Source organism: Megascapheus bottae, chromosome 14 (genome assembly GCF_031878675.1).
Source record: "Megascapheus bottae isolate mThoBot1 chromosome 14, mThoBot2.hap1, whole genome shotgun sequence".
NCBI classification, from domain to species: Eukaryota; Metazoa; Chordata; class Mammalia; order Rodentia; family Geomyidae; genus Megascapheus; species Megascapheus bottae.
Genome location: NC_143522.1, coordinates 46,501,961 through 46,529,404, shown reverse-complemented (window position 1 = coordinate 46,529,404; position 27,444 = coordinate 46,501,961). Strand labels below are relative to the sequence as shown.

The 27,444-nt window shown below is 33.8% G+C and overlaps 1 protein-coding gene and 1 non-coding gene across 9 annotated transcripts in view; one reads left to right on the top strand and one right to left on the bottom strand.

Annotated features, from left to right (window-relative positions):
* Mipol1 (mirror-image polydactyly 1) overlaps positions 1-27,444 on the top strand; it is a 268,040-nt gene that overhangs the window by 70,358 nt on the left and 170,238 nt on the right. For 5 of the 8 annotated variants that reach the window (XM_090345136.1, XM_090345140.1, XM_090345133.1 and 2 more), the window contains 4 exons: positions 4,112-4,337; positions 6,007-6,151; positions 7,777-7,882; positions 20,481-20,610. In XM_090345136.1, the coding sequence (XP_090201262.1) occupies positions 4,112-4,337; positions 6,007-6,151; positions 7,777-7,882; positions 20,481-20,610 (607 nt within the window). Of the gene's footprint in view, positions 1-962; positions 1,235-4,111; positions 4,338-6,006; positions 6,152-7,776; positions 7,883-20,480; positions 20,611-27,444 lie in introns of those variants that run through there. The other 3 variants (XM_090345141.1, XM_090345138.1, XM_090345137.1) reach the window with 2 other exon arrangements.
* LOC150055182 (U6 spliceosomal RNA) lies at positions 23-129 on the bottom strand. Its single transcript, XR_016537735.1, has one exon. It is a non-coding gene; the product is annotated as a U6 spliceosomal RNA (small nuclear RNA).

Sequence of the window (27,444 nt, the reverse complement as noted above, 5' to 3'; positions counted from 1 at the left end):
TCTGTGGTTTAATATCTGGGTCAAAAATATGGAACGCTTCATGAATTTGTGTGTCATTCTTGCACAGGGGCCATGCTAATCTTCTCTGTATCGTTCCAATTTTAGTATATGTGCTGCCGAAGCGAGCGCACCCTGTTGTGTTTTTTTTATGTCCCTGGGAGCAATTTTTATTCTTTTGGTAATGTTTTCAGTAACTATTCATAATTTTTTTCTTTTAATTACTTAGCATATAAATAATAGTGTTAGAAAACATTGTTTCTTCATGATAAAGAATTTCCTAATGTCCATTTATAAAATTCCTTTGAATTATTATTTTTTTTTTGCCAGTCCTGGGCTTCAGCTCAGGGCCTGAGCACTGTCCTTGGACTTTCTCAAGGCTAGAGCTCTACCACTTGAGCCTCAGCACCACTTCCGGCTTTTTTCTATTTATGTGGTACCAAGGAATCGAACCCGGGTCTTTGTGCATGCTAGGCAAGCACTTTAACCACTAGGCAAAACTCCCAGCCCCCTTTGGATTATTTTAAATTTTTCACTTTTAGTATATGTGCTAATGTTAGAAAACATGGACAGTTTCTTTAGTTTTCATATATAAAATTCCCTCATTTGGATTATTTTCAGGATTCTAGTCTACCATCATCATCTATTTAAAAATTAAGATAGAAAATGAATATGAAAAGCAAACCAACAGTGTTGAGAAAAGATTTCTAGAATTATTAAGGCTTTCACTGAACATATTGTTGAAGTATTATAGATATCTCACAGTATTTTGTTAAGATACCACATTTCTCTCTTCTAATTTAACTTTTTTTTAAAGTCAGGGCTTATGCTTGCTAGGTAGTCACTCTACATACCCAGTCCTTTCTATTCTAAGTTATTCTCTTAAAGTGAAATCAGTGTAATTTCAAAAACAAGTGACTTACAATCTAGCTTCTACTTACCAATAAAAATGTTTATTTAGTATCTGTTACAGAGCTGTACTAACCAAAACAGCTTGGCACTGGCACAAGAACAGGCCTGAGGACCAATGGAATACAACAGAAGACCCAGAAATTAACCCACAGACCTATGGCCACCTAATCTTTGATAAGGGAGCCAAAAAAATAGAATGGAAGAAAGACAGCCTCTTCAACAAGTGGTGCTGAAGAACTGATTAAACACCTGCAGACAACTAAAGTTGGATTCTTCTGTGTCAGCCAGCACAAGGATTAATTCCAAATGGATCAAAGACCTCAAGGTAAAAGCAGATACCCTGAAAACTTTATAAGAAGGAATGGAGATACAATGGGTCTCCTTGGCACAGATCAAAACTTTCTTAATAAAGACCTAGAAACACAACAAATCAAAGAAAGTCTGGATGAATAGGACTGCATTAAACTGTAGAGCATCTGTATAGCAAAGGTCATAGCTACCAAGTTGAAAAGAAAGCCCACAGAGTGGGAGAAGATCTTAACTAGCCATACAACAAAGGCCTCATATCAAAAATACATCTACAGCTAAAAAAATCAAATCTCTCCAAAACAAATATTCAGAGAAACAAGCATCCCATTAAAAGATGGGCCAAAGACTTAAAGAGAGACTTATCTGAAGAGGAAAAAAAGAATGAGCTATAGACACATGAAGAAATGCTTGACATCTCTGGCCATAAAAGAAATGCAAATCAAAACAACTTTGAGATTCTACCTCACCCAGAATGGCCATGATCAAGAAATCCAATAACAATAGATGTTGGAGGGGATGTGGCAAGGAGGATCATTACTACACTGTTGATGGGAGTGTAAACTCATTCAACCACTCTGGAAAGCAGTATGGCAGTTCCTGAAAAGATTAAACATTGAGCTCCCCTAAGAACCCATAATTCTACTCCTTGGCATTTACCTAAATGTCCAGAAACAAAAACATACTAAAGCCACTAGCAGAATGATGTTCATTGTGGCACTATTTACCATAGCAAAGATATGGAACCAATCCAGATGCTCGGTAAATTATTGAATCAAGAAGATGTGTTGTTTAGACACAATGGAATTCTGTGCTGCCATCCCAAAGAATGACATCGCCCCATTTGTAAGGAAATGGAAAGACTTGGAAAAAAATCATATTAAGTGAAGTAAGCCAGACCCAAAAGAAGATAGTTGGAAAAAAAATCATATTAAGTGAATTAAGCCAGACCCAAAAGAAGATAGGCTCAGTAGTTTCCCTCACTTGTAATAATTAGTACACATTTAGGACACTCCTAGCAGAGGATTACAATAGCACAAAAACTAGGTACATAAGGTCATATAGGATGAGACTAAATGAAAGGATCTCTACGATATGGAAATAAGAGCTTTATCTTGTGTGATTATTGTTCTTAAGGTACTATGTTATTTCTCTTTAGTTTCCCTTTGGTTAATCTCATTGTTACTATATCTGACTTCACTACTTGGTACATTGCATATACATTTATTTGTTTATTTGAAATAGGAAAGGGAAGTGGGGAAAACAAGATGATTGGGAGGGAATGGGAGGAGGGAAATAGGGACAAAAACATGAGAAGGGATATCAGTGTGTGAGAAATAATGCACCTACCATCTGGCAAATGTAACTCCAACCCCCCCCCCATACATTACGTTGACAATAAACAATAAATTTTTTTAAAAAAGAATAATGTTTAGCCTTGTGCCGGTGGCTCAGACCTAAAAATCCTACGTAATCAGGAATCTGAGATCTGAAGTTCATGGTTCAAAGCCAGCAGTAAAATCTTTGATACTCTACAATAAAACTACCAAAAGAAGTAAAGCCATAGCTCAAATGGTAGAATACAACCCTTACTTAGGGATAGCACCTTGAGTTCAGGACTAGTACCAGTACACACACACACACACACACACACACACACACACACACACACGAGAATAAGAAAAAAGGAAGGAAAATGAAAGAAGGAAGGAGAAAGGAAGAGAAGAAGGAAAAAAGGAATAAACAAAAGAAAGGAGGGAGAGGGTAGGAAAGGGGAAGGAGGGCGGGAGGAAAGAAGGGAATGGAAGGAATAATTGTTGAGTCTTAAATCTTATTGCTATAAAAGCAGTAAAGTCCGAATACATTATGAGAATTACTTTTAAAGTGTCTCTACTTTGTTGATTGTTTGCTGTTTTACCTTTTAAAAATTGTAATGTATAGTGGGGTCACAGTTACATCACTTCTCACAGATACAGCACTTCTCACACATTGACACCCCTCTCATGTTTTTGTCCCCATCTCCCTCCACCCAAAATTTAAATTTCACAGATTGGAGAAATAATGGCCAAAAATCTGTCTTTTAAAGCCAAAAGAATTATTTCTTCTGGAATTACTAAAAAGTATGAGTACCAATAAATATTTGTACCTGTGATCTGACTTAACAAATGATAGTTTATTTTGAATGTGTGCTTTTGATTCTCCCTCAAACTTTATTATAACATTAAGCATAGATTATTTCTTTGAAGTAGATATGTTTCAGATTAAAATAAGTTTTGTGAGAAACTCATATTTCTACTATTTAATAAAAATGGAAATTAAAATAATTCTTATTCATCTTACTATTTTATAATAACAAAATAGCATTTCATATTTATTGTTATATCAGATACTAGGCCAAGTATTTTAAGTACCCAGTTCTCACAACTCATGTAAGTCCTGTTATATTTGCATTTTACAAACAGAAAACTGAAGTAATAGGGTAAATAACTGGCCCAACATTGTTCACATAGAAATCCTGGAATTCAAACCCACACATGCAGTCAGATACCAGTGTTCTGTGTACATTGTCACTTCATAAATCATTAACTTATTGTATCCTATTTTGAGAAATCAGAAAAATGTATCTTTAAACTTAGTGGCTCTCGGGATTGAGTGAATGCTGGAATCATCTGAGGTGCTTCCTGGCCATCAGATACTTAAAAACTAAGGTTATTCCAATACATTATTTATCCTAGCTGACTTGAAGTAGAAATACAGATGACAAGTTTTATATTACAATCACTAAGTAACTATTAAGTGTATGTTTAAAGTCATGAGGGTATTTGTTTGCATAAAATGTATTTATTTCACTGAAATATTTTAGCAAGTAACTTTCATTTCTATATATTGTGTTTAGGTACAGATAGAGCCCACATTTTTCCTGAGGAAGAGACTACAGGGAGAAATAAAAGTGGACAGCTAGATGAGCAACTGACTATGAATTCTGTGGAGAGCAAGCATCAGAATTTGGAGGCTTTAGGAAGTGATGTCACATGTGATGAAACAGTACTTCTGGGACAGATATCAAGGAATTTTCAAGTTGTCAGTCCTCATCCAGATAACGAGACATCTGAAAATTTCAAGTGAGTGCTACAGTCAGCCTTCTATCTATAAGAACTTTTCTCTCTCCTATTTCAATTTTCTTTCTTTCTAAATTTGACATGTCAGAAACTTGAGAATTTGAGGAATTTTCCAACATTTGCTATTATTTTCATAATATTGGTACTGTGTTTCAAGAGGAAAAGCACAAAGTAAGTTTGAAGGAAGGCAAGTTTCTTTCTCCCCTTCCTCCCCTCCCCACTGGTCCTGGCGCTTGAAATCAGGACCTAGGGACTGTCACTGAATCTCTCTATGCTCAAGGATAGCTCTTTAACACTTGAGCCACAGCTCCTTTTCCAGTTTTTGGTGATTAATTGGGGATTAGTGTCTCAGGGACTTTCCCGACCACAGGCTGGCTTTAAACCTTGATCCCAGCCTTCTGAATAACTAGGATTATAGGCATGAGCCACTGGAATTCTGTTAAAGTCAGAGATTAATTTTTATCTTGCCAGTCCTGGGGCCTGAACTCATGTCCTGGGCACTGTTGTTGAGCTTCTTCAAAGGTAGTGCTCTACCACTTGAGCCACAGCACCACTTCTGCTTTTTTGGTGTATGTTGGCACCATGGAATTGAACACAGAGCTTTGTGTATGCTAAGCAAGCACCCTACCACTAGGCCACACTCCCAACCCTAGTGTAGAGATTTTAAGATCTCTGTTTGTTACATTAGGAGATATACCATTATGGCAAGATAGTGATTCCTAGATTTGTCTCTTGCTTACACATTTTTTGTAATACCTTCATAAAATAATCCCTTTTTCTCCTTTGTGCTATTTCTTTAAAAATTGCTAGTATTGGCCGGGAGTTTGGCCTACTGGTTAAAGTGCTTGCCTAGCATGCATGAAGACCCGGATTCGATTCCTCAGTACCACATACATAGAAAAAAGCCAGAAGTGGTGCTGAGGCTCAAGTGGTAGGTAGAGCTCTAGCCTTGAGAAAGTCCAAGGACAGTGCTCAGGCCCTGAGCTCAAGCCCAGTACTGGCCAAAAAAAAAAAAAATTGCTAGTATTCTCAAATAGCATACAAAATATCAAAAAATTAATTTCACCTAACATTAAATATTGTTGGAATAGATTTTTATTTTCATGTTTGAAATTAATAATGTAAATAAGATATTCTTTATACCAGATCTAAAATACACCTCATATTTTCTGCGTTTTTAGAAGAGCAAGAAATGCAAGTAGAATCCAATTTGGAATTACTAATTGAAATATTTTTAGCTCTAAAATTTGAGTGATTTTTGTCAAGTCTACTGAGCCATGAGCCTCTTAGGTATTACTAAATGCTTCCTGCAAATTTAACTATCTTAGTTGATAGATTGGCATCTCTTTGTGAAATGGAGGTGTACTTTAAGAATATCTGTAAGAGGGCCGGAAGTGTTGCCTAGTGGTAGAGACCTTACCTGATATGCATGATTCCTTGGTACTGCATACACAGACAAAGCCGAAACTGATGCTGTGGCTCAAGTGGTAGTGCACACTTTTGAGAAAGTTCAAGGACAGTGCCCTGAGTGCAAGCCCCAGGACTGACAAAAGAAAAAAAAGAATGTCTGTAAGAAAGAGAAATGTGTATTTATGTACCTTTGCATATTTTTTGTTAAATTTAAATTTATATCCTTCCTTTCAAGAATAAAATGTTGTGTATTATTTAATAGTTTTCTTTATTACAGCATTATGGAAAGTAGGAAGACTGATTTAAATTATGAACATGTGATTCCTCACCAAGTTACTTTGGACTCTGAACAAACAATAGCATTTCTTCTAAAAGAATTGGAGAGTCTCAGAGCAAGCAATAAAAAGGTATAATGCAGAAAGTCTGATTATTATACAACATACTTTTAGCTGTGGCCTGGTACATTTTCTTTGACAGCATAATTATTCTGGCTTATTGTATTCTTTAATCCCTCACCAGTAGTTTTATGTAGTTTCCTTACTTTGCTATCAGAGTTTGATTGAGTCAAATTATTGACTATGAAAATGAAGTTTTTTTGCTTTTCCTGCTACGAGTCTATAAGATTCCTTTTATATAAACTGGTTCTTTATGTAGATACCAGTAAAACAAATTTTCATTTAAGTTTTATGGAAGTACCTTAATATCAAGGAATATGAGAAATACACATTTTGTGCATGTTATTTTCTTAATTTCTCTTTTTTGGTTTTTAGTATCTATGTCCTGTATTTCACCTCAACAATATATGTAATAGAATTTCTCTTCACATCAGTATTTTATTGGCATTACTTAGTTGTTAGAAGGGATTTCATTTGGACATATACGTACAGCGTATCTTGATCAGACTTACCTACTTCATCTCTGTCTCTTATTCTTCATCATCCTTTCCAGACCAGGCTCAGCAAGCTCCTTGTTCAATATTCATACACGTACATAAATTTTTTTTTTGTCGATTATGGGGCTTGAACTCTGGGCCTGGGTGCTGTTCCTGAGCTCTTCAGCTCAAGGCTACCGCCCTACCTTTACATAAATTTTTTGACCATATTCTTTCTTCCTTCACTCTTGCCTTGACCTGTCCAATTCCTACTACTACTACTACTACAACTATCTCAAACAGGACCTGATTTAAATTCCTGTCATTCATTTGGTAAGTAAATTTTAAAGTAACAAATGATACTGTCCTTTACCTAGTGTCATCTTATACTGTACTTTTATTCAGTCCTCCTTGTTATATCAACTTCTTTTAATTGATAGCTACATTCATTAGAAGCATTAATTTTAGACACTCATTTTCTGTGAATTTTTCTTTAAAAACTCTGCTACCTTTCTGATTTTAATATTCTTGTTTGACCTGATCAAACTGAACCATGATGTTAAGAATGTTGATTATGTCGAAGGTAAACAGCAGAAATGACAAAAGCCTAGAGCAGAATTTAAAAATATATATTTGGAAGGATTCTGTGTAAGCATGAAATATTTTCTGTGCTTTCATTTAGTAGTTATTATATGCCAATTATGAGTCAAGATGAAAGTGCCAATTTATATGAAATATTATGAAACAGCTTTCATAAAAGAATTGTATCAAATATTAAGATTATTATCTTAATTAATTTTGTTTCTAAATATTATAATTACTAAGAGAAACTGTAAAGCTGCTGTCTGTTAATATTAGCACAAACCTTCCAAATCTTTTGCTTTAAGACAAAGGAATGCATGAGGATGCTTTTCCAGTAGTTATTTTGGTTTCTCTTTTTTTTACTTATGTCTGTTTATCAGAAATTTGGTGTGTATTTGCATGTTTTTGTAATTTCTGTGTCGATGCCTTACAACCTAATTTTTTCTATAGAATTAATGTATTTAGGTAATTAAGTATAACATCATTTAGAGTTTAGGAATAAAATTTTAGTTTGAAATAAATTGGATTTGTCGAAGAGAGTCATCTAATAAGAATGCATTGCTTTTCAATGCGTTTTAGCTTCAGGAAAATCTGACCAAAGAAGATAAAGAACATAGAAAATTAAAGCTTATGCTGGAACTCCAGGAGAAAGCAACAGAAGCTAAAATTGCTGAAAAGACAGCAGGTACGGTATGAGTGTGTTAACATAAAGCCTGAAGAGTGACACAGAGGTTGTTAAATGATGTGTTTTGGTGAATACTAGCATACTGCCTTATTTGCCAAAGGAGGAGAGCTCTTCTCTTTCTCTTATTCTTTTTTATTTATTTATTTATTTTTGGCTGCCTAGAAAATAGGTGGCTTTAACATCCTGGTACTGGTATTAGTGAGAGCTTTACCTGTATTCATACTGATTTGGCCATTAAATGCATTGTTAACACCATGTCAATCCAATCACAAAAAGGTTGTTTGTTTTGTTGGAAGGGCCTGAACAAACAAGGGGAAATAATGATTACCAGTGCTCCTACCTTTCAACCAGCAGTTCAAATACCACTTATTGTTTTAGCTTGTGGAGAGGAAATACTTCTCCTTTGTAAAAAGATGGGAATAGATTCATTGCCAGTGGAAACCTGCATTTGATTAAAAATCAGTTTTATGCAATCAATCAGTTAATATCTGGTGATATAGATGATGACCAAGATATTTTCCCTGAGATTAAAGTGAAAGATTGCTACAGTTTATTGTTGTAAATGACTGCCTTAAATATGTTTAGAGTCTGTTTTTAGTCACGGATCTCTGCAAAGAAAGTACTTTTTAGCATATTTAAGATGTGACAGATATAATTAGAAAAATTCTCAAATCTATTATCTTCATGTATGTATGTCCCTGGAGTACTATCTCACATACTGTTTTCCTGTGTTAAAGAAAGAAAAATTTTAGGAAATAATAAATACTAGCATTTGAAAGAATTTTAGAAATGTCTAATTTAACACATCAATTGGAATGATTCTTAAAATAATTTCATGATTAGTTTGAAGTTATAATTATGCTTTACATTTCACTTGTCATGTATATAAAAGACATCTGTGTTTTAGATCAAAGATGTGATTAATTAATATAGTCTACAAAATGTTATTGTGGAAAGTAGAACTGAACATCACTATGAACATATAACTGGGATGACCATATATAAATCCTCCAACAAATGACTAGTTTCTTCTCTATGATTACTAAGGACCATAAAGTTTTATATTTGTTTTAATTAGGAGATAAGAAAATATAACTTTTTAAGGAAAATAAATTATATGCTAAAATGAGTAATACAAGCATAAGCTTATAATTTAAAAATACACCATTGATTTTACATTCTAATCTTAAAATATTTCCTATGATAAAGTTGAAATATAAAGACTATGTAAATTAAAATTTTATAAAATCCATATGATGACCGTAATCCAAATTTGCCATTTTATTTATGGTGTTTTTCTAGTCCTTCTGATTCCCTGATATTTATTTCAGTATCTTTTTTGTATATGTATATGCTGTGTGTAAACCTTAGACAGTATAAATACAGATATGTAAATGTAATGTATATTTATATAATATACCATTAATTACACACCACCAATTATAATATATAGTAACGTATCATTGATTATGTTAATTATGTAAATCATATTTACATAAAATATTCATGTATTTGAATATAAATAATTGATATAGTTAAACTAACAAAACAAAATGTACAGTTGTTCTATAGGCAGTTTGAAGCAATTGGGAAGTATAAAATCCTTAGAGTTTGATTAACCACCCCCCTCCACATATACATATACAAACAATAGGATATTTTACTAAAACGTGAATCCAACATTTTAACAAATGGAACCTAGAAGAACTGGGTTTTTTTACCTATTAAAAAAAAACTTCTATGGAGAATGTTTTTGAATTTCAACTGTATTTTCTCTGCTTTCCTGTTGGCTTTTACACAGCATGAATATTTTGATCCTATGTGAATCTGCAGACATTTAAAATTTAGTATGCCTTCTGTAATGGTAAAATCTCAGATGGCTGACCCTTTTGCAGTGCCTTCCTTTTCAAACCACAGTCTTGGGGCTTGAACTCAGAGCCTGGGCACTGAGCTTTTTCTCAAGGCTAGAGAGTAGCCCTCTATTACTTGAGTCACAGTTCCACACTAGGCCTTTTTTTTTTTTTTTTTGCTCCAGTTGGCTTTGAAACTATAATTCTTAGCGCTCATGTTCCTGAGTAGACAGGATTACAAATATGAGCCACCAGTACCCAGCCTTCCTTTTCTTTTCTTACTTCACTATTGACATGGTCACCATCATCAATAGTTTTTATTAGATACTTAAGTGTTGCATAGGAATGATATGAATCTGCTTACAAGTCAAACAAGAACTATTTATTGAGGTTCTGTTATGAAGTAACTGATACTGTTAGGCACTGAATATATATCCACCAATAAAACATTTGGGACTTCAAGCATTTCTTCTTTGCTTTCATAATCATAATCATAATCCATCATACATATAAAGTAATGCTTAAATTCTGAGCATTGCTGCATGCTGGTGGCTCATGCCTCTAAACCTAGCTACTTAGGAGGCTGAGATCTGATGAATGCTGTTCAAAGCCAGCCTGGGCAGAAAAGTACGTGAGACTCATCTCCAATAAACTAATCAGAAAAGGCCAGAAGTGGCATTGTGTCGAGTGCTAGCCTTGAGCACAAGAGACTCAGGAACAGTGCCCAGACCCTGAATTCATGCCCAAGTATTGGAAAACAAAACAAAACAACAATAAAAAAAAAACAACAACTCATGGACAACACCCACTGAAATCAATCTCCAGGACTAGGACCAGAAAAACCTAAATAGTTATTGTGTATATAACAGTTTCTTTAAACCTTAGTTAAACCCTATGGTAGTTTGCTTCTGTGTTTAAATTAAATAATGTTTTTAAGTGTTTAACCTGTGAATGTCAGTTCAGTAAATGGTAATTATGAAAAGTTGATAACTGTCATCATCTTTTTTTTCCCAAGACTTCTTACAGATATGGGAAACCGTTTTTTTTCTGCCAAGGGCTATTTGTATATTTGTAACAATTTTAAGGACCATATCAAATTAACAATGCATGTAGAAAGGCCACCAACACAAGGAGAAGAACATGTATGTGTCCTGTCATGTACAACATGATTTCAGGGCCTTCGTTCATCCAAAAGCTGAACCTTTCCCAGTAGATTGTAATGTATGTGGACACTTTCAAAGCATTTCTGATAATTTGTACCTGTCACTATCTCAAATGAATTAGGATAATTAGATAATTATCCTATAAGCATTTTCATATGGTTTTGTTTTGTGAAGAAGTCATTTCAGGCTGGGCACAGATGGCTCATGCCTGTAATCCTAGCTACTCAAGAAGCTTGAGAGTTTAGGATCACGGGTCAAAGCCATCCTAGACAAGAAAGTCTGTGAGACTTCTATCTCCAATTAGTTACCAAGAAAAACCTAGAAGTGGTGCTGTGGTTCAGGTAGTACAGAGAGGCTCAGGGACAGTGCCAAGGCCCTGAGTTCAGTCCCCAGGACTGGCAAAGAAAAAATAACAATAAAAATAAATTATTTCTTGCCAGGCCCTAGTTTCATAGGTCTCTAATCTTAGCTACTCAAGCAGTTGATATCTGAGAATCATGGTTTACAACTAGCCCAGGTAGAAAATTCTGTGAGAGTGTTATCTTCAGTGTTAACCAGCAAGAAGCCATATGTAGACTGTGGCTCAAGTGGTATATTGCTAGCATTGAGCAGAAAAAAAAGCTAAGGCATAGTTCCTTGACCCTGAGCTCAAGCCCCAAACTTACTATATTTCATTTTTCTTCATTGTCATCTAGCTTTATTGAAGGAATTTAAAACACAATTTTTTAAAAAATCTCCAAGTAGGTATGCATGTCAGACTTCTGTAATCTCAGAGGTTTGATTTGAGAGGATCTTGAGTTTGAAGCCAGTGTGAGTTACAGAGAGACACTGTCTTAAAAAAAAAAAGGGGGATCTACATGAAAAGAAAATAAAGGAAATACGTAAATAGATCTTCTTTAATCTTAGGTGAGCATACCTCACTTTTTCCTATGTGTTAACATTGAAAAAATTGATGTCATTGTGCCTATTTAGATTTTTTTACTGTGTTTAGAGTCATTAAATTATACATATGGATAATATTATTTGAAAATTGTTAGTATGTATGAACTTCAGATTTTAGGAGGATATTTTAGAGAAATATTTAAAGTACTTTAGAGAAACTTTTGTTTCTCATGTAAAAAAGTCATTAATCTAAGTATTTCAAAATTTATTTTAATTAAATTATGTTTAATAAGAGTTAAAACATATTTAACAGCAATCAATTCAATAGCTTAATTTGTGCCCATTAATATTCTCTTATGCCAGTGATGTGTTTATAACTTTTAAAAACAGTCTGTTCAATTTGACCTTTCTTTTTGCCTAAAACACAGTCTCTGTGGGCATTGTCTAGTGTTTATTGTCTCTTTAATTTTTATTATTCTATTGAATTTCAGTATATCGATGTGGTTTAAATTTTACATAAGAGAATTTATTTAAATATTTTTCTTAAGTTGTCTTTATGCTGTTTAAAATATTTATATTTCTTTAAAAGCAGTATTTTTCTATTTCTTAAATGCTCACGTTAGAGCCACTGCCGTATGTTAGTTATTTTTCTTTCCTGCATGTCATCCATTAAAGATTAGCTGTGGAAGGTTGGAGCATGGAGAGATTATGAATGACAGAACAACTCCTGTAGAATAATAATCAGTTTTTGGTATTTAATGCTGTTTGACTTTTGCAGACACATTTCTTATTAACCTTTGGTACAAAGAGAAATCCAGGTTCCTGATATCTCATGGAGAAGATGAATTTGAGATCCTCTGCCAATTAAACTGAAATAAAGCCAATATTGAGTGTTAGCCAAAAGACTCCTTAGTTTCTAAGTCTCATGTTTATAAGGCAGTCTATCTGTCTATCTTACTAGATTTTAACATGTAATTCAATGGCAGCATATAGTGTATTTAGCTTACTTATATTGCTGATGTAAGCACCAAATGGCCTTTTGTCTTTAAACATGTATTTTTTTCTGTGTACCAAAATGTATACTATTTTGTATAGAAAAGTAAATATTGTCCATTCCTTCTTATTTCAGGGAGTATGTGTTTGTTTTGGTGCTGAATAAAGGAGTTTAATTGTGATTGTCCAAAGAATCAGAGCATGGTATTCCTGACTCTTACAACTTGAGTTTTTCTATTCAGGTTAAAATTTAAATATTAAAAATATAGATAGCAATCTAATCAACACATTTCAACTAATTAGCATGGAGAAGTAAAAGTTTTGTAGTAGAAAATATACTTTTCTCCTGTAGAGGAATTACTTGGCTGGGGATGTGACTGAGGGTGGTAGAAAACTTTTCCTAACATGTGTGAGGTCCAAGTCTCAAATCCTAGCACCCTAAAGGGAAAAAATTCTTCCATATTACCATATTTAAGATGGTGTTAACCGGTAAAGACTAGGAACAAGAATTCTTGGGAAACTGAGGTAAGAGTTCAAGGCCAGCCTTATACAAAAGAAAATTCTATGTCAATAATAATAATAAAACGAGGAGAGAATGCATAAGTTCCATATGCCATAAGATCAGAAAACTGCATATTTATTTTTAAGAAATAATACATCCTTAAATCTTATATTTTGTGTGGGTGTTATAATTAGCAATAAAATGTAATTGGCTTTCATCTAGCACATAATTGTTGTCACAGCATTAAATGGAGCAGCACATATGAACACATTTTAATCAGGAAAATGTGTTTCAAGAATAGGTGTAAGTAATTTCAGGTAATACACAAAGACCCATCCTAATGAAATACAATGCATAGAAATGCTGATAGAATTTTGTTATTTACACTTGGCTACAGAATTCTTTCTCTCTGGAAAAGATTGGTTGCCCCCCTAAGGGCAAAGTAAATGTGGAATATAGAAAAAACTTAGTATGGGGCCGGGAGTGTGGCCTAGTGGTAGAGTGCTTGCCTAGCATGCAAGAAGACCCGGGTTCAATTCCTCGGTACCCCACATACATACCAAAAAGCTGGAAGTGGTGCTGAGGCTCAAGTGGTAGAGTTCTAGCCTTGAGAAAAGTCCAAGGACAGTGCTCAAGCCCTGAGCCCAAGCCCAGGACTGGCAAAAAAAAAAGAAAAAAGAAAAAAAAAAAAAGAAAAAAAAAAAAAGAAAAAACTTAGTACGTATAGCAACTTACAATTGGATATATGGCATACTAGAACTTAGCATGACATCAAGCCTATGAGAACATATGTAATTAGTAACTTGTATATTTAAAATGTAAAAATAGGGGCTGGGAGTTTAGCCTACTGTTAGGGTGCTTGTCTAGCATGCACAAAGACCTGGGTTCGATTCCTCAGTACCACATACATAGAAAAAAGCCGGAAGTGGTGCTGTGGCTCAAGTGGTAGAGTGCTAGCCTTGAGAAAGTCCAAGGAGAGTGCTCAGACCCTGAGCCCAAGCCCAGGAGTGGCAAAAAAAAAAAAGTAAAAATAGTGAGGGAAAACTCCAGGAAGTGATTTTAAGATTTTTTTTCCACATTTTAAAATCATTCTTACTATGTAGTTGTACAAAGGAGTTACATTTCTATGTCAGAATTGGAATACAATGCTTCTTGCCCAATATCACCCTTTCTATCATTATCCATTTTTCTCCTTCTGTCCCTACTCAGGTAACTCATCGTTCATATAATGTGCATTGAATATAATGAGTAGATTAGCTCTCTCCTCCCTCACTCCATTCTTGTCCCCACCCCCCAACCATGTGTCCTTCCTCCCAAAACATGTTTCTGCTTTCTGGTATTGATTTTGGTAAGCAGTACATTTGTTTTTATCTTTAACACATTAGATTTAAGACTGTAAAGAGAATATGACATTGGGAAATGATTGAGTAATAGTTACACTTGATAGGATTTTCATTTTTGTATCTGTTTTCTTTTTTTCTTGACAGAACTTGGATTAGCACTTTACAGAGGAAAAGTTTACACCATATGTTAGGAGTTTAAGAGGCTGACTTATTTTAGGCAAATTCTTTCCTTTATTTTCTTTACTAATTAGCTGTGTATATTCATAAAGGTTCATGGATAAACCCAGATCCTGGTGGTTCATACCTGTAAAATACCTATTCATAAGGCTGAGATCTGGAGGATCAAGGTTTTGAAGGTAGCCTAGGAAGAAAAGTCTGTTATACTTCACATCTCCAAATAACTAGCAAAATGGTGGACTGGAAGTGTAGATCAAGTGGTAGTGTGTCATCCATAAGTAAGGAAACTGAGTTTAAGCTTCAGTGCCTTCACACAGGAAAATGTTGATAATAGTGTTGTTTATGTAGTGACTAACTGGGGAAGTGAAAAAATCTGTTATTAGAAACATCTGAATTGAGCCATGTCAGTGTCTCATGCCGGTAATCCTAGCTACTCAAGAGGCTGAGATCTGAGGATCAAGGTTCAAAGCCAGCCCGGGCAAAAAAGGACCTCTGGAAAACATTAAGTGGGGCTTGGCTCCAGGGTAGGGTGGTAGCCTTGAGTTGAGGAGCTCAGGGACAGCACCAGGCTGAGTCTAAGCCCATGATCCACAAAAAAGAAGAAAGAAGAAAGAAGAAAGGAGAAGGAGAAGGAGAAGAAGAAGAAGAAGAAGAAGAAGAAGAAGAAGAAGAAGAAGAAGAAGAAGCAGAAGCAGAAGCAGCAGCAGCAGCATCTGAGTTGAATACACTGACGCAGCCTAATGATAAAATCTCTTGTATTACTTTACTTTTTTTTTCTTTTCCTTTTTTCAATCCTGGGGCTTAAACTGAGGACCTCTTTGTGCTAGTATTCTACCACTTGAGCCACTACTTCCAGCTTTTTTGAGTAGTTTATTGGAGATAAGAGTTTCAAGGTGACTTTTCTGCTCACTTGGAACCTTGATCGTCAGATCTCAGTGTCCTATGTAGCTAGTATTACATACATGAGCCACAGGTGCCAGCTTTTTTACATTTTTGAAGGCTGTTTAAGGATAAAGGAACAGAATCATTTATACACAGAAAGTTAAATTCTGTTGAACAGTTCTGTGCCTGCCAAATTTTTTCAGTGAGCTTATATTACTTTTTAATAACATAAAGTGATTTGTAAGATAATTGTGTAAATTGGTTTTGTTTTGGTAATAGTCCTGGGACTGGAACTTGGGCCTGAGTGCTTTCCTTTAACTTCTTTGCTCAAGGTTAGCACTGTACCACCTGAAACACTTCTGGATTTGGGGAAGTTTTAGTTGGTAATGAGTCTCACAGACTTTCCTCCATGGACTGACTTTGAACCACAATTATCAGACCTCAGTTTCCTGTGTAGTTAGAATTATAGTTATGAGCCACCTGTGCCCAGCATGTAAAATGTTTAAAAACAAAATTCAATTTCAGAAAAATGTAATAGTTTTATAAAAGAAATCGTAGAATATCAAGTTGAATTCAACATATTGATACCAAAAACAATAGCATCAAACTACTTAAATTAGATTATGGCTAATTTTTTGTAGTCTGGTTTGATGTAGTTACAATTAATTTTAAATTACACCAAGCAAACTATAGTTGTTGATATTAAAATGTAGTTTTGTACTTTGAGATATACTACTAAACACTAATTTTTGCTATATTTTAAAGGAATTCATTTAACATCATTATATATCTCCCCAAAGTGGTTGCTTCTCATTTAAAACTATTCTAGTAGATACTCATAGAATCAAGGAAGTCTTTCATCAAGGCTGGCCTTTTATGAAACAATTGTCTAGATTATATAGGCTTCTTAGAATTTTGGGACATTAACTCTGTTTGGTCATTATGTAATACTTAAATTCCTAATAGCTAACAGACAGATTCTTTTTCCTGAGATGCATCTATCCTTCAAATGATATTATTTAGGGAATCATGATTTAATGTTTAAACTACAGTGTTTCCCAATATACTGTCTCACTGTTAACTCTATTTTGAAAGTAGTTTGGTAAGTGTGAAATATGGGTTTGTCAATAGACTTGGGTTCTATTAAGAAAATATGTACTTTGCCTTGACTCAATAAACTCATACTTAGTATGGTTCAGCTTCTTCATATTTACTCTTGCCCATATTAGAAAACAATTAGCTTACTAAACAAATTTGAGTATTTGGTGGTGGGGGGTGTGGGTGATCCTCTCTGAATCTTTCTCATTTGACTAAGAATTATAGGATATTTGATAACCATGTTTAAAAATGGAGATATCCAAATATTATTGTAAACACCCAATGATTTGTTTTACCTACAATATAAGTATTTTACTTGGTTGGCTTACATAGTAGCTAATAATATTTGTTAATGTAATTTAACTGCTGTGAACCTTTACTGAACAAATATTGAAATTTATTCAAGTCAAAGAAAGAGAATCTCTAATGACTTTTGTTAAAGCTTCTATTTAATAGTTAAGGAGAAAAGTTTGTATGACATACGAGATGCAATTAACAGTAGATTTTACATTTAATAAAAAGAAAGAAGCATGCGTATTTGCTTTATTCATTCCATCATAATTTGCATTAGAGCTGTGGGTGTTTAATGAGCAAATTCCAACTAAAATGCTATATTGATTTTCTAGTGAACTTTGTAATAGTCATCTACCTTGGAAAAGCTCAATGTTTACAATTAAGTTTTCTTTACTAAAAATGTTAGAGAGTTGCATATTGATCCTTTAAAAGTACTAAATTCTAGAAAGAATCAAGTTTTTCATAACCAAAAAATTCAACATGTAACCTAGTAGTGTTAAAATTATTATCCAGTAGTGCATTAATGTTGAGAAATAGTTCTTATTTATAAATCATATGACTAGATATTACATGTGGTTTGTGTGTTTTCTAATATCTTAAATTTTAAGCTTGAAATACTTAAATAGTAATTTTGAATATGAATATGCATTTTTGAATTTTAAATAACATAGTTCAATACTAGCGACACACACACACACACACACACACATACACACACAAAGATACTTCTGATGAAATTGTTTTTATGTTGTAGTCCACTTCATGTAGTAACCAAATTATAGGTTGGCATACATACTAATTTATAGGTGGTTGAAAGTTCCCAATTGTGGATCATTTATGAGGATCACTGGAGGAAATTTTTATTTTGATGACTGTCATAGAATTTTGTTCCACTCTTTCAGCTATTTCTCACCCAAAAAATCGAATATTCCTTTTGAAACATAAGTATTATGAATTACCTTGTTTGGAATTTTCAATAGCTACTATCATGCTTAGACAATATCTAAGATCCTTACTGTGGGTTCTAAAGCCCAGGATGATCTGGCAGAACTCCGCCCGCTTACTATGTTCCAGCCGAATGTATGGCTTTGGTCTTGTTTTTTTGATACCTCCAAGACCTTTTTTTTTTTTTTTGCTAATATTCCTATTTTTCCTTCCTCCTTTTCTCCCTCCTTTTTTCCCTCCCTCCCTTCCTTTCCTTTCTTTCCTCCCTTCTTCTCTCCCTCTTGTCTGCCTGACTGGATTGTCTTTCTCTCTGTAATACAATGTATAATTCTTTCATGATAGGTAGTTTTCCTTTTTTTTTTTTTTTTGTCAGTCCTGGGCTTAGACTTGGGGCCTGAGCACTGTACTTGGGTTTTCTCAAGGCTAGAGCTCTACCACTTTATCCACAGCACCACCTCTGACTTTTTTTTTCTTCTATATATGTGGTACCAAGGAATCGAACCCAGGTTTTTGTGCATGCTAGGCAAGCACTCTTACCACTAGGCCAAACTCCTGGCCTAGTAGTTTTACTTTTTTACTTGCCTTTTTTTTTGTCAGTCGCGGGGCTTGAACTCTGAGCCTGGGCACTGTTCATACATGACAAGTGAAATGTAAAGCATAATTATAAGTTCAAACTAATCATGAAATTATTTTAAGAATCATTCCAATTGATGTGTTAAATTAGACATTTCTAAAATTCTTTCAAATGCTAGTATTTATTATTTCCTAAAATTTTTCTTTCTTTAACACAGGAAAACAGTATGTGAGATAGTACTCCAGGGACATACATACATGAAGATAATAGATTTGAGAATTTTTCTAATTATATCTGTCACATCTTAAATATGCTAAAAAGTACTTTCTTTGCAGAGATCCGTGACTAAAAACAGACTCTAAACATATTTAAGGCAGTCATTTACAACAATAAACTGTAGCAATCTTTCACTTTAATCTCAGGGAAAATATCTTGGTCATCATCTATATCACCAGATATTAACTGATTGATTGCATAAAACTGATTTTTAATCAAATGCAGGTTTCCACTGGCAATGAATCTATTCCTATCTTTTTACAAAGGAGAAGTATTTCCTCTCCACAAGCTAAAACAATAAGTGGTATTTGAACTGCTGGTTGAAAGGTAGGAGCACTGGTAATCATTATTTCCCCTTGTTCAAGGCTGGCACTCTACCACTTGAGCCACAGTGCCACATCCAGTTTTCTGGTGATTAATTGAAGATAAGAGTCTCATGAAATTTGTACCCAGGCTGGCTTCGAACAGTGATCCTTAGATCTCAGCCTCCTGAGAAGCTAGGATTACAGGTGTGAGCCATTAGCACCGGGCTCACCTTGCCTTTTTTATTTTTTTTAAGGCTTTCCCAAGACTAGAGCTCTACCACTTGAGCCACAGCCCCACATCTGGCTTTTTCTCTGTGTGTGATACCAGGGAATTGAACCCAGGGCTTCATGCATGATAGGCAAGCACTCTACTGGTAGGCCACACTCCCAGCCCAACTTGCCCTTTTTTTTTAATTAAAGAATTTATTAACATTGAGTTTTACATCATATTATTAATCTGTGTAATAAAACATTATGTCTATAGAGTTATAGATTTTTATGTCTATGTAGTTGTGTTTATATTTCCAATACCATGTCCAAAGCATTAGGTATGCAAATATTGAGTCCTTGCTCTTGTACTGTTCGGCCCTAATACCCACATATTAAGGATACCATGCGCCTTTTGTTCCTTAGGTCTTGACTTGTCTCACTCAACATGATTCGCTCTAGATTCATCCACTTCCCTGCAATGCCATTATTTTATCTTGTCTGTTGGCTATGTAGAATTCCATTGTATATATATCAACTTGCCCCCTTTGAAAATCAACTTTTAATTTCTTAGGTTTTTCTTATTGCCCATAGAATTCACATTAAATGCTGAGTTGCATTTCCTTCTGATGTTTATGTAATTTATTACTGCTCATGCTAATAACATTTGTTATTTCTAAGTCTTCATTATTATAAAAAGTACTGAAATTTTATTTTTCATACATATATTATATATAATAATTTTTCTAGACCACATGCCAAAGAGGAGACTGGCAATATTAGGATAGGCACATAGTCACCTTTAATAAATAATGTCAAATCTCATTTATATTCTTGTAGAAATACATGTCTGTTATCAATATGAGTTTCCTTTTATTCATAAACCAACATCTGTTGTTAGAACCTTTAATTTTTTGCTCCTTTTATGCATGTTAAGGGTTACTTCAGATTTGTAAAAGCTATTAAAATGGTTTTTAAAGTTATTGATAATAATTCAATCAGAGCAGTTTGTTAAAATAAGAATATTTGAATTTTGCTTTTGCTAATTATGTATATGCATTTGTCTTTGCTGTTCTCTAATTAATTATGGTCTGTCTATTTTGGTAGCTCTGGTTGAAGAAGTGTATTTTGCACAGAAAGAACGTGATGAAGCTATTATGTCTAGACTACAACTGGCAATTAAGGAGAGAGATGAAGCTATTGCACGAGCCAACCACATGGAAGTTTCTCTAAAGATGTATGTACACATTTAAAGTTATATGTGATGGAAAATTTTATAAACTGCATATTTTATGTATAATCACATGTTAAAAATGTTATTCAGTATTGTTGCCTTAGAACATTATATAGCCTTACAATCTTTTTTTTTGCCAATCCTGGGCCTTGAGCTCAGGGCCTAAGCACTGTCCTTGGACTTTCGCAAGGCTAGAACTCTACCACTTGAGCCACAGCACCACTTCTGGCTTTTTTCTATGCATATGGTACTGAGGAATTGAACCCAGGTCTTCATACATGCTAGGCAAGCACTCTACCACTAGGCCAAACTCCCAGCCCCTTACAATCTTTTTCTAAATCATTTGGCATGCTGGTTGGAGGTTGCAAACGGATTTTTGTTTTGTTTTCAGGAAAAGGAAGTACTGGGATGTAAACTCAAGGTCTTTTTCTTGTTAGGCAAATGTGTTGTCTTTTTCACTCTAGTTATTTTTGTGCCAAGATAATTTGTTTCTGTCCAGACAGACCTGGACTGTGGTCCTCCTATTTATACCTCCCATGTAGCTGACCTACATGTATGCAAGATGGGATCTTGCTAACCTGTTTACCGTGATAGACTTTAGAATTAATTGGAAGTACAGACAAAGTCATAGTGCCTTGCTCAGTGAAGAAAATGGGAAAGTAAACAAAAAATTACTTTCAGTAGTTGTTGTATTTGTCATCTATCCACATGACTCTTCTGATGATTATCTCTTCCTTTCTTATCACTTTATTGATATATATTCAGCTCCCTGAGTACTTTACTTGCCCTTTGTTTAATAACTCTGTTTCTGTTCTTCACCATTTTTCTTTCTTTTTAAAAATATTTATGTATTGTTATTATAAAGGTGATATACAGAGGGGTTGCAGTTACATATTTCTTTTTGGACAATGTCACTCCTTGCTCTCTCCGAGTTGCTTGCTTTTTTTTTAATGTGGCTTTTAAACTTGAGTATTATTTTTATATGGGTCATGGGGCTTGAACTCTGGACTTAGGCACTGTTCTTGAGTTCTTCAGCTCAAGGCAGGAACTCAATGCTACAGCCTTACCCCTGGGTCTGGGCGTTGTCGCCCTAAGCTCTTCAGCTCAAGGTTCCACCCTACTCTTTGAGACGTAGCCCCACTTCCCATTTTCTAGCAATTAATTGGTGATAAGAGTCTCAAGTTCTTTAGTGCTCTGGCTGGCTTTGAACTGCGATCCTCAGATCTCAGCCTCCAGAGTAACTAGGATTACAGGCTTGAGCCACCACACCTGACTCTTAAGAATCCTTTTTGTGGCCACACAGGTGATTCAAATAAGGTAAAATAATAGTAAGGAAAAAAAACAATGCCACAGAAATCAGTATTTCTCACATTTTAGTGTGTAAATTTAAATTCTTGGAAGATGTTGTTATAATACAGAATCTACATTTTAACAAGTGTGAGGTAGTAGTTCAAAGAAAATACCTCTAAAAATAGGTTATTTGTAAAGTTAGGTATAGTACTGAATGTTTAACCTATATAGTTTTAGCATGTGCTAGTTTCTGTGGAGGATCAGATCAAAGCACTAATGAAAATATGAATTATGCTTAATTAGCCTGGCACAATAGCTCATGCCTGTAATCCTAGCTACTCAGGAGGTTAAGATCCCAGGATCAAGGTTGAAAGCCAGCCCTGGCACAAAAGGACCTGAAACTTTTATCTCCAATTAACCTCTAGAAAACCAGAAGTGGGGCTTGGCTCAAGCGTAGGGTGGTAGCCTTGAGATGAAGTGTTCTGAGATAGCGCCAAGGCCAAGTTCAACCCCCATGACCCACAAAATAAAAGATAAAAAATAAATAAATATATATATGTATATATATGAGATAAAAAGCCATAAATACTAAACAATGACAGTGTTCATGTTGTGATTAGGTAACAATCTAGTTTAGATTAATAGCTTCACTTATTGAGACAGAAATAATTGTAAAGGGCCGGGAGTTTGGCCTAGTGGTAAGAGCGCTTGCCTAGCATGCACAAAGACCAGGAAAAAGCTGGATGTGGTGCTGTGGCTCAAGTGGCAAAGTGCTAACCTTGAGAAAAGCCCAGGGACAATGCTCAGGCCCTGAGTTCAAGCCCCACAACTAGCAAAAAAAAAAAAATCATTGTATTCTATTGAAAGATACAAATAATAAAAAAATACCTTTTCTATCCCCAAATAAAGACGTTCTAATTTTTTTCTTTCAAATTTTCATGCAATTTTCATATATATGTACATTTATACATATATTTATATATGCACATGATCATGTATACAGTGGATATTTATTAAATCAGGGGGAAAATCCAAGCACTGCTGACTCACATGTATAATCCTAACTACTCAGGATGCTGAATTCTAAGGATCAAGGTTTAAAGCCGGCTACAGCTAGCTTTGATTTATCCCAATAAGTATAGGACTATAGGTATGTATTTGATATGTTAATTTCAGTTCTATATATATATATATAAATTTGAAAGTGGTAGTTGAATGAGAGTAATGAATCTATTTTTTACTTTTACATTACCTTCATACTGTCCTCCATAACGGATATATTATGATATATCCTTTGAGGGCAGGGAGTAAGTTATATATTTGCTTATGAATGGAAAAACTTGAAGCATTTGTGTAACTTGCATAAAGACTCAAAGTCAATCAAGCAACATTGTTGGACTGTCTGCCCTACCTCAGATTTTCCCTGAAACTCCAATTTACTAAATCTAAATTTTAATTTATATTTATTTGTTATGTGTTTTATTACAGTATATTGAAAAGAATATTCCTTGAGGCAGAACCCTTTTCATATGTTTGAGTGTTAAGGGAGCATTGGAAATGGGAGAAAAGAAAATACAATCCTGAGGCTTTTCTTTTAATTCATTAATCCATTTAATAAATATTTATGAATGTATACCATGTATAAAGAAAATTTTAGGGTCCACAGCATGCCCGAATGGTAGAGGGCTTGTGTAACATGCACAAAGCCTTTGTTACCACAAACATAGAAAAAGCTGAAAGTGGTGCTGTGGTTCAAGTGGTAGAGCACTAGCCTTGAGAAAGCCCAAGGACAGTGCCTAGGCCCTGAGTTCAAGCCCCAGGACTGACAAAAAAAATAAAAAAGAAGAAGAAGAAAAGAAAAAAAGTAAAAAGAAAATGTTAGTTGTTGGAGACAGAATTATGGTTGAGATTTAATCAGGAATACCATCTACATAATGACACAAATACTTAATGCAGTGCTAACTGATGCAAACTAGTGTGGGTTAGTTGATGTAAGGAAGCATTGGTTAATATCAGGCTTCTTCTATATTATAGTCTAGGAGTACATATGAATTGACCTTACATGCCACTCAAAAACATTTGCCAAAAAATAAAATTTAAATATTATATCATTATAGTCTCAGATGGCACTGCAGAGGTTCCTTCCTCCTTAGCTTAGTGTAGGTTCTGAATCTTTTTTTAAATTATGATTTTTTTTGTTTATGTGGTAATTAGAAATTGAACCCAAGGCCTTATGCATGCTTGGCAAGCACTGCACCCCTATGCCACATTCTCACTCCAGTTCTGAACCTTTAAGAATGAATTTTGACTAAATCCTTAAGTAGAATAAATTCATAACTAAGTTTTTATTGACTTAAAGACATATTTTCAGACATTGAGTATAGCATGAATTTGTGTAAATTAATTCACATCTTTGAAAAGTATTAGGTGCTTCCTATGATATTGAAATTCCTGTCTTGCTTTTTTCTCTCACTTTTTTACTACATCCGATGTATTATGCATTTCTATAACAGTTTGTCCTGACTTATTCTGCTTCTTCTCTGCTTTCTCTCACCTCTTGAAATCTAATGCACTACCTGCCTCCCTCTCTCCCTCCTTCCCTCCCTTCCTTTTTCCTTCCTTCTTACCTTCCTTCCTCCTCCTCTTCATTCCTTTCTTCTTTTCTTTTTCTCTCTGTATCTCTTTTTCTCTCTCTGTATTTCTTTCTTGGCTTTTGTCTAAAACTTTGAAAAACTAAAAATAATTCAAATTTAAATGAAAGTTAAAGTAACATATATATATATGCTGTGCAATAATTTATATGCTGATGTGTACATTGAAATTTCTAAGGTGATTTTATTTTTCAAGTTTTAAAAAGTAGATTATAAAACACATTAAATGTGGTATTGGTAGGAAAATGAAAAGAAAAGTCAAAATGTCAGAATTTTTTGATTAAGTACTCAGTTGTTCCTTTTCATATGACGTCAATGTTCTTTTTATTGAAGCAGATGATGGTAGTTCCAGAAAGGAAAAAAAGGTGATATTGATTAATTTAGAGATAAATCAAGAAATGTGACATTTTATGCATGGGTCTTTGCACTTAGAATGCAAAGTTGTCAGTCAAAGTCTGCATGGTATAGAAAATCAATGGCAACTCGAGTCCATAGACATATACTTCAGCAAAATCTTACTAATTATCATGACTGGGTTATATTAGACTGTAACAGATATTACTTAATGTTTACTTAATGAGATACAATGTATAGATTTCATCTATATTTCATATGACACCAACCATTATTTTAACTTTTACTTCAGCTAGTAAACAATTATAGATTATACATGCCATAATATACTACGGTCATCGGATGTAGAAAATTGGAAGCGTTATATACTTGTTTCTTAGAAAAGGTAGGATGTCTAGTTTATGTATTAAGTAATACAATTTATTGAAGGTCTGAATTTACTTTTCTGAAAATAATTTTTTTATTTTTTATCTTTATATAATTAATGTTATTTGTCAAAAATTATCCCAGTTATTTGTATTGGCACTTACACTATATTAAATTTTTTAAAAATTCTAGTCTCATTTTCCTTTATCAAGGATGGAAAAACTAGCAATCTGCAGTGAAAATCCAGCCTGCCACTTTTTTTTTTGATAATTGAAATTTCATTAGAACAGAGACATATGTATGTTTGTCTTCTGCGCAACAAAGGCATAGTTTATAACTGTATTTGAGATCACAGGCAAATCCATTTATTTTCACCATCTGGCCTCTAACAGAAAAAAATTTGCTGATCTCTTCTCTATACACTCTAATTGAAGTAAAACCAGTAATCAGTCTTTGAAATCACTGTACTTTGAGACTTATAATTAATTTTAATATTAATTTAAATATTTTATTATTACACACATGCACACTTTCTGTCTTGCTTTGTAACAGTGACTAGTTGACACTCTATGTGTATCCTAGACTAGCTTTGACCTCACACTCCTCAGTACTAAGATTACAAGCAAGAAGCACACCATATCCCACTTCAGCCTGAGGCTTTTTAGAAAAGACAAATAGAGAAATGTAACTATCAGCTTTTTCTAATTTGGGTTTATACTGAAAGTTACAAGTGCCTATGCAAATTTTCAAATCTTAACCTTTTTTGTGTGTTGATTATAAAGATTAATAATAAAGCCAGATTGAGAGCCAAAATCCAAAGTGTTTGACTTCGTTCATTCATGTTCTGCATGTCAGAGGAGCATAGGAGATTTGTAGAAAACAATCCAAATTCAACTATTAGCAAATGACAAGTCATTCTGCATTACTTACTTTTATGAACAGTTGCACAAACCACTTAAAATCTGAATGCTAAATTCATGATGGGTCTGGAGCCTAGTTCAGTTTTTGATAAGAAAATTTAATTTTGATTTAAAAAATTTTACTTGGTAGCAAGGAGTTTTAATATTTTACTTACTATAATTATTGCATCCCTTTCTTTTTGGGGAGGTGTGAATTTATAACATTTAAAGTTTTCATCTCTCTCTTTAAACCATTTTTCATATTGCAGTACCCTAACATAATTTATGAACATTCAGAAATTCCATACATTTTATTGTGGATTATTTGGAGTTTGCAATTAGATAAACTACCTATACTGTTATTTTCTTGTTTACATGTAATTCTTTGAAATGAAATATGGAGACTTATTACCTTACTCAATTTTTAAAATATTCTCATATTTAATTTTTAGGTAACTGTTAACATTTTAAATATTATTAAATAGCAATTGTTATTTTTTTAATATTTAGATTGAGTTTGAGGAGCTGCCCTCATTAACTTTTAGTCTAATTTCAAGTGAAAAATCATAACGTGATAAACATCACACCATATGTGAGTTTTCAGAAAAATCAAACCACCAGTAACTTGTTAAAAAAATGTTACTGTTTTTCAAGTAACCTATAACAGTAAATAAAGACAAGAACTTCATTATGCTTTTCTGCTGTAGAATTTTGTTTGTTTTATTTGGTTGAAATTATCTTCATATATTTTGTAGAATCAGAGTCTGTTAAGCAGAAATTTTTGAAACTTGATTTATTTTGAAAAAGAAAATGTAAAAAGAAAGGAGCGAACCAATAATAAAGTACAATCGTAAAATAAAAAGAATATTTGTGTTTTTTGAAATGTGAATCTATTAGTAGTTTAGATACATTATGTATATAACTCAAAAATACTCTCCCTTGTTGGATTTTATAGTACATGAGTTGCTTTGATACGTTGTTTCCTAATAAGATGATATGTTTTAAAATTACCACTTTCATCCCGTTGATGAGTTTGCAAAAATCCTATAGGGTGGTTATGAAATGTCTTTTATTATATTTTCTTCTCTTCTTTTTTGTGGTATGCATTAAGGCACAGGAGTGCAGAAATTGAATGTGATGGTGAGACTTGTAGGAGCAGGAAATTGGATTTGTACTAAAATTTTACAAGAATTGTAAAGTTTGAAATAATTGAAATCCCGAAATCTCTGTCATTTTTACTAATCCACATTACAGATTTTTGTTTAGTTTATCCAATT